The sequence below is a fragment of the Pangasianodon hypophthalmus genome, chromosome 3, assembly GCF_027358585.1.
Source record: "Pangasianodon hypophthalmus isolate fPanHyp1 chromosome 3, fPanHyp1.pri, whole genome shotgun sequence".
Classification (NCBI taxonomy): Eukaryota; Metazoa; Chordata; class Actinopteri; order Siluriformes; family Pangasiidae; genus Pangasianodon; species Pangasianodon hypophthalmus.
The window spans coordinates 20395845-20407500 of record NC_069712.1 but is presented as its reverse complement, the minus strand read 5'-3'; the positions used below and the strand labels follow the sequence as shown (position 1 = coordinate 20407500).

Below are 11656 nucleotides of genomic sequence, written 5' to 3'. Positions count from 1 at the left end.
AGTGCTCCTTTAATTTTTTTGAGCAGTGTATATATACATACATATACATATACACACACACATGTAAAATATATAAAAGTAAAAATGTATATTTTATTTTGCAAAATCCAAATAAATTTACAGAGCTTTACTGGAAAGCTAAACTATGTTTTCTATGCTTTTTCAATGAACCAATTAACAATTAAACAATCAACTAACAGTCTACAGATGGTAGGCAGTGAAGGTCACAGTTACCAAACTTAGGACACTAAAGAGACTTTCTACTGACTCTGAAAGACACCAGAAGAAAGATGCCTAGGGTGCCTGCTCACCTGCGTGAATGTGCCATAGGCATGCTGGAGGGAGGCATGAAGACTAAGGATGTGGCAATAAACTGCAATGTCCGTAATGTGAGACATCTAAAACAGCGCTACAGGGAGACAGGAAGGACAGCTGATCGTCCTGGCAGTGGCAGACCATATGTAACAACACCTGCATAGGATCAGTACATCTGAACATCACACCAGCAGGACAGATACAGGATGGCAACAACTGCTCGAGTTACACCAGGAATGCACAATCCCTCCATCAGTGCTCAGACTATCCACAATAAGTTGAGAAAGGCTGGACTGAGGGCTTGTAGGCCTGTTGTAAGGCAGGTCCTTACCAGACATCACCGGCAACAACGCCACCTATGGGCACAAACCCACTTTCGCTGGACCAGACAGAACTGGCGAAAAAAGTCGTCTTCACTGACGAGTCACGGTTTTGTCTCACCAGAGGTGATGTTCGGACTCGCATCAAAGGAAGGAACGTTACACTGAGGCCTGTACTCTGAAGCAGGATCGGTTTGGAGGTAGAGGATCCGTCACAGTCTGGGGCGGTGTGTCACAGCATCATCGGACTGAGCTTATCTACATTGCAGGCGATTTCAACGCTGTGCGTTACAGGGTAGACATCCTCCTCCCTCATGTAGTACCCTTCCTGCAGGCTCGTCCTGACATGACCCTCCAGCATGACAATTCCACCAGCCATACTGCTCGTTCTGTGATTGATTTCCTGCAACACAGGAATGTCAGTGTTCCGCCATGGTCAGCAAAGAGTCTGGATCTCAATCCCATTAAGCACATCTGTGCCCTGTTGGATTGGTGGGTGAGGGCTAAGGACATTCCCCCAGGAATGCTGGGAACTTGTGGGGAAGAGTGGGGTAACATCTCACAGCAAGAACTGGCAAATCTGGCACAGTCCATGAGGAGGAGACGCACTGCAGTACTGGAGCTGGTGGCCACACCAGATACTGACTGTTACTTTTGATATAGACTCCTCTTTGTTCAGGGACTCATTATTCCATCTCTGTTCATCTCATATCTGTGAAACTTGTTCAGTTTATGTCTCAGTAGTTGAATCTTTTTATGTTCCTACAAATATTTACACGTTAATTTTGCTGGAAATAAAAGCAGTTGAAAGTGAGAGGACATTTCTTTTTTGCTGAGTTTACCTATCCGTCTCTCTCTCTCTCTCTCTTTACATTCACATTAATTAAAGGACCCAAGGTTTCCCAGCAGAATCGCTGCCCAGAGCATCACACTGCCTCCACCGGCTTGCCTTCTTCCCATAATGCATCCTAGTGGCATCTCTTCCCCAGATAAATGACGCGCACACACACACACACACACACACACACACAGCCATCCACATGACGCAAAAGAAAATATGATTCTTCAGAAGAAGCCACCTTCTTCCATTGCTCCATGGTGCAGTCCTGATGCTCACATGCCCTGACCGGTCTGTGGCTACGCAGCCCCATACACAGCAAGCTGTGATGCAATGTGTGTTCTCACACCTTTCTATCATAGCCATCTTTAACTTTTCATCAATTTGTACTACAGTAACTCTTCTATGGGATCAGACCAGACGAGCTAGCCTTCGCTCCCCACGCGCATCAGTGAGCCTTGGATGCCCATGACCCTTGGACCATATTTGGTAGGTACTAACCACTGCATACCAGGAACGCCACACAAGACCTGCTGTTTTGGAGATGCTCTTAACCAGTCACCTAGCCATCACAATCTGGCCCTTGTCAAAGCCACTCAGATCCTTACTCTTGCCCATTTTCCCTGCTCCCAACACATCAACTCTGAGAACTGACTGTTCACTTGCTGCCTCATATATCCTACCCCTTGACAGGTGCCACTGTAATGAGATAATCAGAGTTATTCACTTCACCTCTCCGTGGTTTTAATGTTATGTATTAAATATTATATACACATACACTTCCCGTCCACTTTAATAGGAACACCTGTCCACCTGCACATTTATTCAGTTATCCAATCATTCAATCAACTGGCAGCAGCACAATGCATAAAATCATGCAGATACAGGTCAATAGCTTCAGTTAATGTTCACATCAAACATCAGAATGGGGGAAAAGTGTGATCTCTGTTACTTTAACCGTGACATGGCTGTTGGTACCAGATGGGCTGGTTTGAGTATTTCAGAAACTGCTGATCTCCTGAGATTTTCACACACAACAGTCTCTAGAGTTGACACAGAATGGTGCGAAAAATGAAAAACAAAAAAGATTGAGTGAGCGACAGTTCTGTTGGTGGAAATGCCTTGCTGATAAGAGAGGTCAGAGGAAAATGCTCAGATTGGTTCAAGCTGCCAAGAAGGATATAGTAACTCGATCATTCTTCACAACCGTGGTGAAGCAGCTGATGCGTTTTCTCAGTGGAAAGTTTAGGAATTTAAAAAACTGAGATTCATTTAATCAATTACATTCAACAATAACACATTATAGCAAAAGTTTTACTGGTATCAACTCTTTATACTTCATCTGACCCTGCCAGCTGGCTTCCTCTAATCCATTTACAGATTTTTGTGCACTTGAGCTTTGTCATCCAAACTGTATTTATGTGCTCTCCCGGCTGAACACGTGGGTGAGCTTACAAATGAATGAAGAGCAACAGAGTTGTTGAGGAAACTAAAAATTATTTTTTCGTTCATTTTTAAACAATTGTGTATATATGGATTAGCAATAAGAAGCAGGTCATCCTGCATCTGCTGTGTTCTCTAGGCAAGCTGCTGTCAGGTTCACACTAGCTAAAAACAATAACCAAGAAACGTGCAAAAAACAAATAATGTTACTGACTACACCATTTCTTTGACCTATTTTGTTGCAGATACTTATTTTCAAGATATGGGCTAAATAGTACACTACTGTAAGTACTGTTGATATAGGTGACATGGCATACTATTGAGACATTTAGTAGTACAGACTCAAGACATAGCCATGATGAAACACATTCCCACCCGATTGCCCTGTTTTCTCTAAAGATTAACACAGTTTTAACCTTTACTGGAAACATATTTTTGAGGGCATCTTGGTGACTGCAGGTATTTTGGTAAAGTGTCTCTTATTTACCTGTGCGGCAGGCAGCGCAGAGCACCTTGTCTGATGGTTGGTCCAAACCCATACATTGCAGGTGGTATGAACCATAGCATTGTCCTTCACATGTCACCAGGTCCTCACTTGTCTTTTCACAAGCCTGAACACACAGAATCAAAGACATTCTAACAGACCAATACCACAAACTCATTAGATATTAATATACAGCACATGTACACTAACCTGACACACACACTCTTTTTTATTACTGACTGAACGTTCTGCCTTCCTGGTAGCATGGGCTTCATCAGTGGGAGAATCGGGTCTCTCCTGATAGGAAGTCTGTATCACATTGGAGTAGATGTTTGGTTAAACCGCTTTTAAGCAACATCAAAAAGGAGTATACCTCTTAAAAAGGCTATTAAAGCTTTTCGTCTGCACAAGTATGATATAAGCTGAAATTTCGGCTAACAATAAGAGAAACATATCTCTAGCACTACCTGGGTTGATGGGCCATGCTTCTTGAATGAAACTGATAGCAACTGGTTGCTGGGGTCCTGCTTTTTCTTCCTACCCCATTTGCCTTTGCTTTGAGGCACCTCCACTGACAGCACAAAATAGCAAAACAGCAACATTACTTTAGAAAAATACCACACATGAATGAATGAATGACTAAACGATCAAACAAGCAAGTAGCTATTTGGCTCACTTACCTGAGATTGGCGTTTTGGGTCTCTTTCTTTTCTCAGTGATGGCAGACTTTTGCCTCTTTCGTCTTTGTACACTGGCGGGAGGCTCAGGTGTCTGTGCCTTTGAAAGGAGTAGGAAAAAAAAAATAGGCCATCAAAACCTACAGTAAAACATGAATGTGTTTTACTACTATAACTATAAACATAACTATATCTAGCTGAATGAGCATGCACCATGACCTTAATTATGTTGGCCCTGAGAGTACACACTCCGGAACCTTTGTAATATTGTTCACAGAACCCATTTAGATTTTTTTTTTATTTTTTTTTTTTTATTTTAAAACCTGTTACAGATGCAATTTATTACTGCCAGTCAAACAATGCTTCTAATACTACTGATCAGATTACCCCTAATTCTGGTACATCAAAGTCCCCTCATTGGACTGTGCTGCCCATTTAAAAGGTATCTTTAGTAATGATCAAACCTTTAGCGTCTCATGCCATTTTAAACCGTCCCCATGCTTGGCCTTTTTCCTGGGTTGAGGTACCTCCTCCACATTGAGATCTTCAAGTGTACGCTTCGAGACCTTCTTCACAACTGAACACAGGACAGATTCACTTATCAGACAGCTCAACAACCCCAAAAATGTAAAGAGTGTTATAATAACAATGTTGTTTCAATTTTAAAAATATTAAGGCTATGCAGACAAAAAAACAACTGTAGAAGGCAACCTTTAAAGACAACATCTGCTTTGTCCTTTTTTAGTTTTCTCTTCATCTTGCAGACTTCAGCATCTTCTAACAAAGACATAGAACATTTACCACAGCAGCAAAACATTTCCAACACTAAAACTATTCAAACAAGTACCAATGTCAAAAAGGCAAACTAAGTAGGCAAGGGACTGCAGATCCCACATTCTCACCCAAAACCACTGGCTTTGGTAATTCTGTGTTTAGTCCTTCAGCAATACTGGCAGATGCCTTAATTTTCTTCCTTTTCAGGGAGCTTGGTGCAGCTGGAAACTTCTGTTTGAGTTTTCTCTGTTTCTTCTGGGATGCTTTCAACTGAGGGTCAATTTCAGCAAACAGGACATCCTATACAAACACACATTTTATATATGAACTATAACACACTGGATATCACTGGCAATAACAGAATAGGGAAGAAAGAAGAAAAGAAGAGGGAAAAAAAAAAAAAAAAAAAAAAAAAAAAAAAAAAGAATACAACACCTGTTTCAGTGATGACTCTTTTGTGAATAGTCCAGATTTATTCATTTTCATCTTATTAGGCTCAAGTTTATCTGCAGCAATGGACATATCCTGAAACGAAAGCACAATTTGTAGCAGGAAATGACAAAATGAGTAAATCAGGCCTTACCAGACTCATAACTGCACTCACCTGTACAACAGAGTTAATATGAGGGAGAACTACAACAGGAACAACTTTCTTTCTCCTTTTGAAAAGAGCATACTGCTCCTTGTGGCTGCATTGCCCCCTGCTGGCTGGGGCTTTAGGTGCTTTAGTAGCAAGGGGCATTTTCCTTGCTGAAGTGCTGCTGTTGGTGGGAAGGTGGGGAGTAAGATGGTTGCTCAGTGTCTGTACAGTGATGGGGCTGGACTGAGTGGAGTCTGGTGGAGTGAGGCTAGTTGTATCTGGAAATTCTTTATAACTCTGCTGCTGCTGTTCCTGTTTGCACTGAAGCTCCTGCAGCATACGAGAGTTGAACCGCGGCTGGTTGCCCTCATACGTGAAGCTGAACTTGGCCAGGCGCTCCTCTACAGGTAAAGCTACTGCCTCTGTTGCCTGGGAGACGCCTGTATCCCATGGTATCCGCAACTTACGTGGAATCGACAGCTGAAGAAAAGACATGGAGCAGAAAATAATAGCTCTGCAACAGAGAACCTCAGTGTATTTCTGCTTCACGAGCATGTTTTTTAATGCATCAGTCACAGATAATACAAATGGTCTTTACTTAATAGGCTGTGAGTGAACAGTATCAGTACCTTCTTTCTATCAGAGTGAACAGTAGGTTGTTTATTTCCACAGCACAGTGCCTGGTATTGCTCTTTCTTAGAGAATATGACCAAGTTCTTCCCAGCAATATATCCTCTCTCTGGTGTGTCACTAAAATACTGTATATGGTACAATAATCCTCTGCAGTTGTTTGCTGTTGAAGAGAGAAATAAACATTAATCAAGGCATTAAATGAAAATGCCTATGCTCCTATAATTAAAGTTACATGACCACTGTGTCTCTGGTCCTTACTTTTCTGCCTGAAGTGAAGGTTGAACTCTGGGTCTGTAGTGATCATGCATGGCCACCATGGGTATCCAAACACTTTAGCCCAGACAATATCTCCCACGGAAAACTGCACATGAGGTTGCTCCTCTGTTAGTAATGTCTCAACATCACCCACACCATGAACACCAGTATCCTCCTCAGCATCCAACATAGGCTGTGGGGGGAAAAAAAAGAAAGATAAATTCATTTAAACCTTATTAAGATCATGCTTGGGTTGTACATTGGGATCACAGAAACTGCTATAAATCAGTAGTAGGCCTATACTGCATACTATTCTCTACATGTAATTTTTTTTTTAACCACCATCCAAACTGATCTTGATGTGATGCAATTGTTTCAATTGTTTGCAATTTCTCATTATAAAAATTACATTTTAATTGCACAATTCAAACTACTGGAGTAAAGGCCATGTGCATTTCAAAATGTTTTTACAATAAATTTTTTCTTTAATTTTGCTAGAAATGTATAATATATATATATGTATTAAAAGACAGGAAACAAAGAGAGAGGGGTGTACACTGGAATCAAAGCCATACCATGCCATTTGAAGCTACACAGGTAGGTACATCAATGACAGTAGCATCTTTGGATTCAGAAGTCAGGACATCTGAGTCAAGGGCAAGGTCATAAGACTCTCTGGGTTTGTCACATGGTTCTACGATAATGTGTGCGAAAGTTGATCTCTCAGGGCCATTAACAGCAGGGTCGATGGGGTGCCGTCTGCTTGGTGGCACTTTTTTCACTGGTCCCCTCAACTTGCTTCCTTCGTTTGTAGCATTTGCAGGAGCCAGCATGCCTTCTGATAAACTTAAAGCGGCATTTGTTTCCTCTGTGCCATCTTCTCCATAGCTAGCTTCATACCTGCTTGATGGTGGTGATTTTCCATTGGGTAAATGTTTGGTTATTTTGAGTGTGAGCTCAGGGGAGGAGTCAGGCTTCCTTTGTGGGCTGCCATGTTGAGGTCCAGATTCTACCGCTTTAAGGAGGGGTGATCCTGGGGGTGAACTGCAGAACTTTGACATTGTCTCCTGATCACCATTGAAGAAACGAGATGTCAGATCCTTCAGATGTTCATGAGTGTGGTTATGGTTGCCCATCTTCTGCAAAACTCCATCATGGGGTGTGGCTGCTAGCTGAGTAGCAGCTTTATCCATTAGAAGAGCAGGATCTGTGCTTCCATCACCCCGTCCCTTACATCCACATGGTGAATCAGATAACTGTTTCATACTGGTGGGGTTCTTTGGCTCAGGCATTGCAGGCAGAGATCCTCCCTTGCTGTCCATTGGTGCCACTAAGGGATCTGTTGTAAAATGAAGCACAATTTTACTATTTTATCTCAGTTCGTTTACACATCAGCTCCTCCACCTGAGCTTGAAAAAGACAAAAAGAAAAATGCCTGACATCCAAACACTTATTAAAAAAAAAAAAAAAAAAATAATCAGACTTATACTGTATGTTTGTATTGTGCTTTCTGGATTTGCTGTTTCGAAGTCACCGTCTCGATTTGTATGTCTTGTCCGTTTGCCTAAACTTACCAGCCCACAATAGGTTATAACAGCTTATAATCAGGAAAAACACCACAAACAAAGCCATTGTGATAACAAACTCACTGTAAATCTACTCAACAGCTGATGAAACGCTCTGGGCTGCTGCCTGCGCTGCATACAGAGGCGGGGAGGAGAAAAGCTCCACACAGCTGCACCTGTAGCCGCTGCAGCATGTTAGCTAAACTGCCAGAGCCCCTCAGGATGAAGAAAAAAACTGCATTATACTGAGATACGACTGGACCGAGTGTACTTCCTAACATGTACGATCACTGGCACCACTGATTCCGAGTGTCCATGTTAAATGAAATGGGGATTTGGTCAGTAAAGATGGCTTCCCTCTTCAGTCTGCAGTGAGTGGGGGCCCGGGGTAGTTTAATGCTGAATTAAATGACGGACCATGTGTGATTTCGTTTACTTAGTCGGGAAGAATATCGGTGTTAGATCATGGGGACCCAAAGAACGAACCAAAGAGCATGTAAAATGCAGCATTAAATCTGATTCAACTGAAAAGAGTCGCGATGGGAGGACTTTCAGCGTCGCTCAAACGCTGGATCAGACTGTGGATGTGCTTTGAGTGCACATCTCCAAGCAGCTGCTTTTACACCTTAATTTTGCCTAAGAAATAACGAAAAATAAAATAAACGTGGGAAATCATGTCCTTATCTTTAAGTGAGATACCGTTAGTAAACTATTGTCATTGAAAACGGTCACTCTCAGGGTCGCCTCGTTAACTAGGTGAGAGAAACCTATTGATATTAATAGCCTTCGGTGACAAAACAGAAGCCTCGCTAATGCTCTTAATGCACTTTCCATAACAAACCAGTTTAATGCAAATAAACGCCTGACAAAGCCAGCCTGGCTCTGCACCCCAGCAGTCTGCAGACAACTCGCTAACCCTAACCCTAGCGAAATTAAATGCTAGCTGGTGTTTTCAGGTACACTTCATCTAGCGGCTTAGCTCAGAGTTAGCGATACGCTGTTAACGCGGTAATGGTGACAAACAATAACACAGAAATCACGTTAGCCGTGCGGCTAAAAATGATTTAAAATAGCTAACAACTGGGGAGCTAGGTAGCCAACTAGCTATAACAAGAACATAGTTGTTTAATGCAAGAAAATATTATCGACACGGCACTAAAACAGGCAATTTCAGACAGAATACTAAAACCGCCAGTGCAGAGATGCGGTGTGAATGTCAAACCTGACTAATAACAGCTAGGCAGCTAACGCTAACCTGACTGACAAACCAGGTTCAGATGCTAGTTAGCTTCCTAGCTTTTACACACACTACAGCTGCTTAATGACACGCCAGCAGACGGGTTATTTTCCCAGAAACATATTCTGTAACGCCACAGCAACGTTTAATAGACCAAACGTTAGTCGTACGACATTAACATGTATTTTCAGCGTAAATAACCTGTTTGAAGCATTGCGCTACTCCGACCTCTATTCATTCGAGTTGAAGCTTTGCGGGGAAACTCGCCCCAATCAGCGCGAAAAATACTCACTTCCGATTGGCTGGCGGCTGCTGCTCCGTTCACCCGGCCTTTTCAAATATGTTCCGCTCTCCCTCACAACACAGCATCTTCAAAAATAAAAAAAAAATACCCGCGCAAAACTACCGAGTTTGTAACTCACGCCAAATGAATAAGATTCCGAGGTAATTTGTTTTTGTTTCTTCGAAAAAAGTACGTCGATAAGTGAAACAGGCCGCCAACAGAAATGAACAAACTGGAGGGCATCCTCACCGAGTGACGTCAAGAATAGAAGGCGGGTCGCCAGTGGTTGCCAGATTCACCATTTATCCGCAGCAGTGCACAAGCATTGCGCCAGCGCGTGTCGTCCAAGAATTAGCATTTCATTTTTATTCTATTCCTGAGTGGAAACACGACTTACGGGAAAGAATATAATAAATACAGACTCAACAGCAATACGAGTGCCACAGAACTAATCTATCTACCACAACAACTGCTATATATCTGAAAGAACAGTGGAACCATTGGAATAACAAGAATTAGTATGAGTATAAAATATATAGTCTATTTAATTTAACATGTAGAGACAATTGTAACTAGGTGAAGTCCAGTAAAAAGATTTTTTTAAAAAATCTACTGACGCCAAATTAATGACCAAAAAATGAAAACGTTAAACGAAGAATGTCTGGCAACCAATAAATAAGCGCGCCAGAAAAAACTCTCCAATGGCATTCCACCAGGAGACCGTTTCTATGGAAGCCCATTTCCGCCATTTAAAAAATAAAGCCGTATATATAAAAGCGAGAAGTAAAATCCTTACATTGTTAGCTATTATTTTATTACAACATTAGAACATATTAGAATATTATTAGAACATTAGAAATAATGTCTTTGTACCTATACTAATGAGAAATGTTCTCAAAGAGTGTATTATAAAATTATGAATGTGTTACTTTAAGACCTACACTATACCGTGTATAGTAACTGTGCCTCAGTCTACCGGAATGGAAAATAAATAAATTCCCTGTGATTTGTCAGGTTGAAATGTTAGGTAATAGACCTTGAACAGTTTCAATACGTGACAGAGGCACGTGTTCTCTCTCTCTCTCTCTCTCTCTCTCTCTGTGTGTGTGTGTGTGTGTGTGTATGTGTGTGTGTGTGTGTGTGGTGTACAGCTCCCTCTGAAATCACTTTCACTGTTTACTATATGAGGTGCTGTGTGGCGCCACGTACAGGACAGCAGCGAGAGAGAAACCTCACTGAATCCACACAGCCCTTAGTCAATGCACCTTAGGTTCAATATTCAGACTGTAACCACGACTGTGAGGAGTGTTAAATGTGATTCTGTGTCACTTCTCCTACCCGGCAGAGGCGGTTAATACATAGCTGCTGCAGCCTCTTTTTTAAGACCCCCTAGAGTCAAGGTATTGCGCATGCGCACACACCACGGCGCTACCACGAGCGAGTTTCAACAGTCTGCTGGAGGAGAGATGACTGGATTTAAATTTAAAAGTCACATTCCGGGTTACACAGGAATAAACAGCAGGACCGGGTTTAGAGGGAGTGCTAGTGTACATTCACACTGGCGAGATTTCTCTCACTGCTGTGTAGCGACCGTTAACGTCCAGCGCGCGAGCTCTCACGTCTCACAGAGCTAAAACGCCGCTTAAAGCCAACGCCTGTGTGGTGGGTTTGATATGAAGTCACACTCGCGTCTAAAAACGATTCAGCAGTACGTGGTGTTAGGTTACTGGTGTTATCGACAGAATATGTTAAATACCTTTTTAAGAATAATATGTTAAATATTTTGAAAAATGAATATCCTTAGATTATGGCCCTTCAGTACAATTATTATACAAATATATTCCTTCAGCAAGCATGATTGTAAAAGATGCCCACCCAGACATTTTGACCGCACCCCCACTCAAAACAGGCTAAATCCGGCCCTGATAAACAGCACAAAAGAACACCAAAATTTTTAAGTTGCAGAGCTAAAAAAAGAAGAATAAATTAGAGGTAATGAAAATTAAAATACAAAAAGATTTGTTGTGTACATCGTGCATAAAATGAATCAATAGTAGAATTGTATATTGAATTGTACAAGTATGATATGGGATTTCTGCAGTATGGTGGTTAGTAGTCACATATGAAGATAACAGTAATCTAAATACAGTTCTGTCCATAAGTATTTCGACAGAGACACAATTTTCATAATTTTGCCTCTGTACACCACCACAGTGGATTTGAAATGAAGCAATCAAGATTAAAGTGTAGAT

General features: G+C 41.7%; 1 protein-coding gene across 4 annotated transcripts in view; it reads right to left on the bottom strand.

Moving 5' to 3' along the window:
- The window catches only part of nsd2 (nuclear receptor binding SET domain protein 2), a 21821-nt gene extending 11989 nt beyond the window's left edge, over window positions 1-9832 (bottom strand). Inside the window, exons 1-13 of one of the 4 annotated variants that reach the window (XM_026944793.3) lie at window positions 9414-9832; window positions 6895-7658; window positions 6323-6512; window positions 6061-6224; window positions 5456-5911; window positions 5287-5376; window positions 4980-5151; window positions 4789-4854; window positions 4542-4654; window positions 4081-4177; window positions 3868-3971; window positions 3611-3709; window positions 3404-3527 (exon numbers count right to left, since the gene is read on the bottom strand). In XM_026944793.3, the coding sequence (XP_026800594.2) occupies window positions 3404-3527; window positions 3611-3709; window positions 3868-3971; window positions 4081-4177; window positions 4542-4654; window positions 4789-4854; window positions 4980-5151; window positions 5287-5376; window positions 5456-5911; window positions 6061-6224; window positions 6323-6512; window positions 6895-7641 (2422 nt within the window). In that variant the 5' untranslated portion in view covers window positions 7642-7658; window positions 9414-9832. Of the gene's footprint in view, window positions 1-3403; window positions 3528-3610; window positions 3710-3867; window positions 3972-4080; window positions 4178-4541; window positions 4655-4788; window positions 4855-4979; window positions 5152-5286; window positions 5377-5455; window positions 5912-6060; window positions 6225-6322; window positions 6513-6894; window positions 7659-7968; window positions 9298-9322 lie in introns of those variants that run through there. The other 3 variants (XM_026944785.3, XM_034303066.2, XM_026944803.3) reach the window with 3 other exon arrangements.
- Between the last annotated feature and the right edge of the window lie 1824 nt (window positions 9833-11656).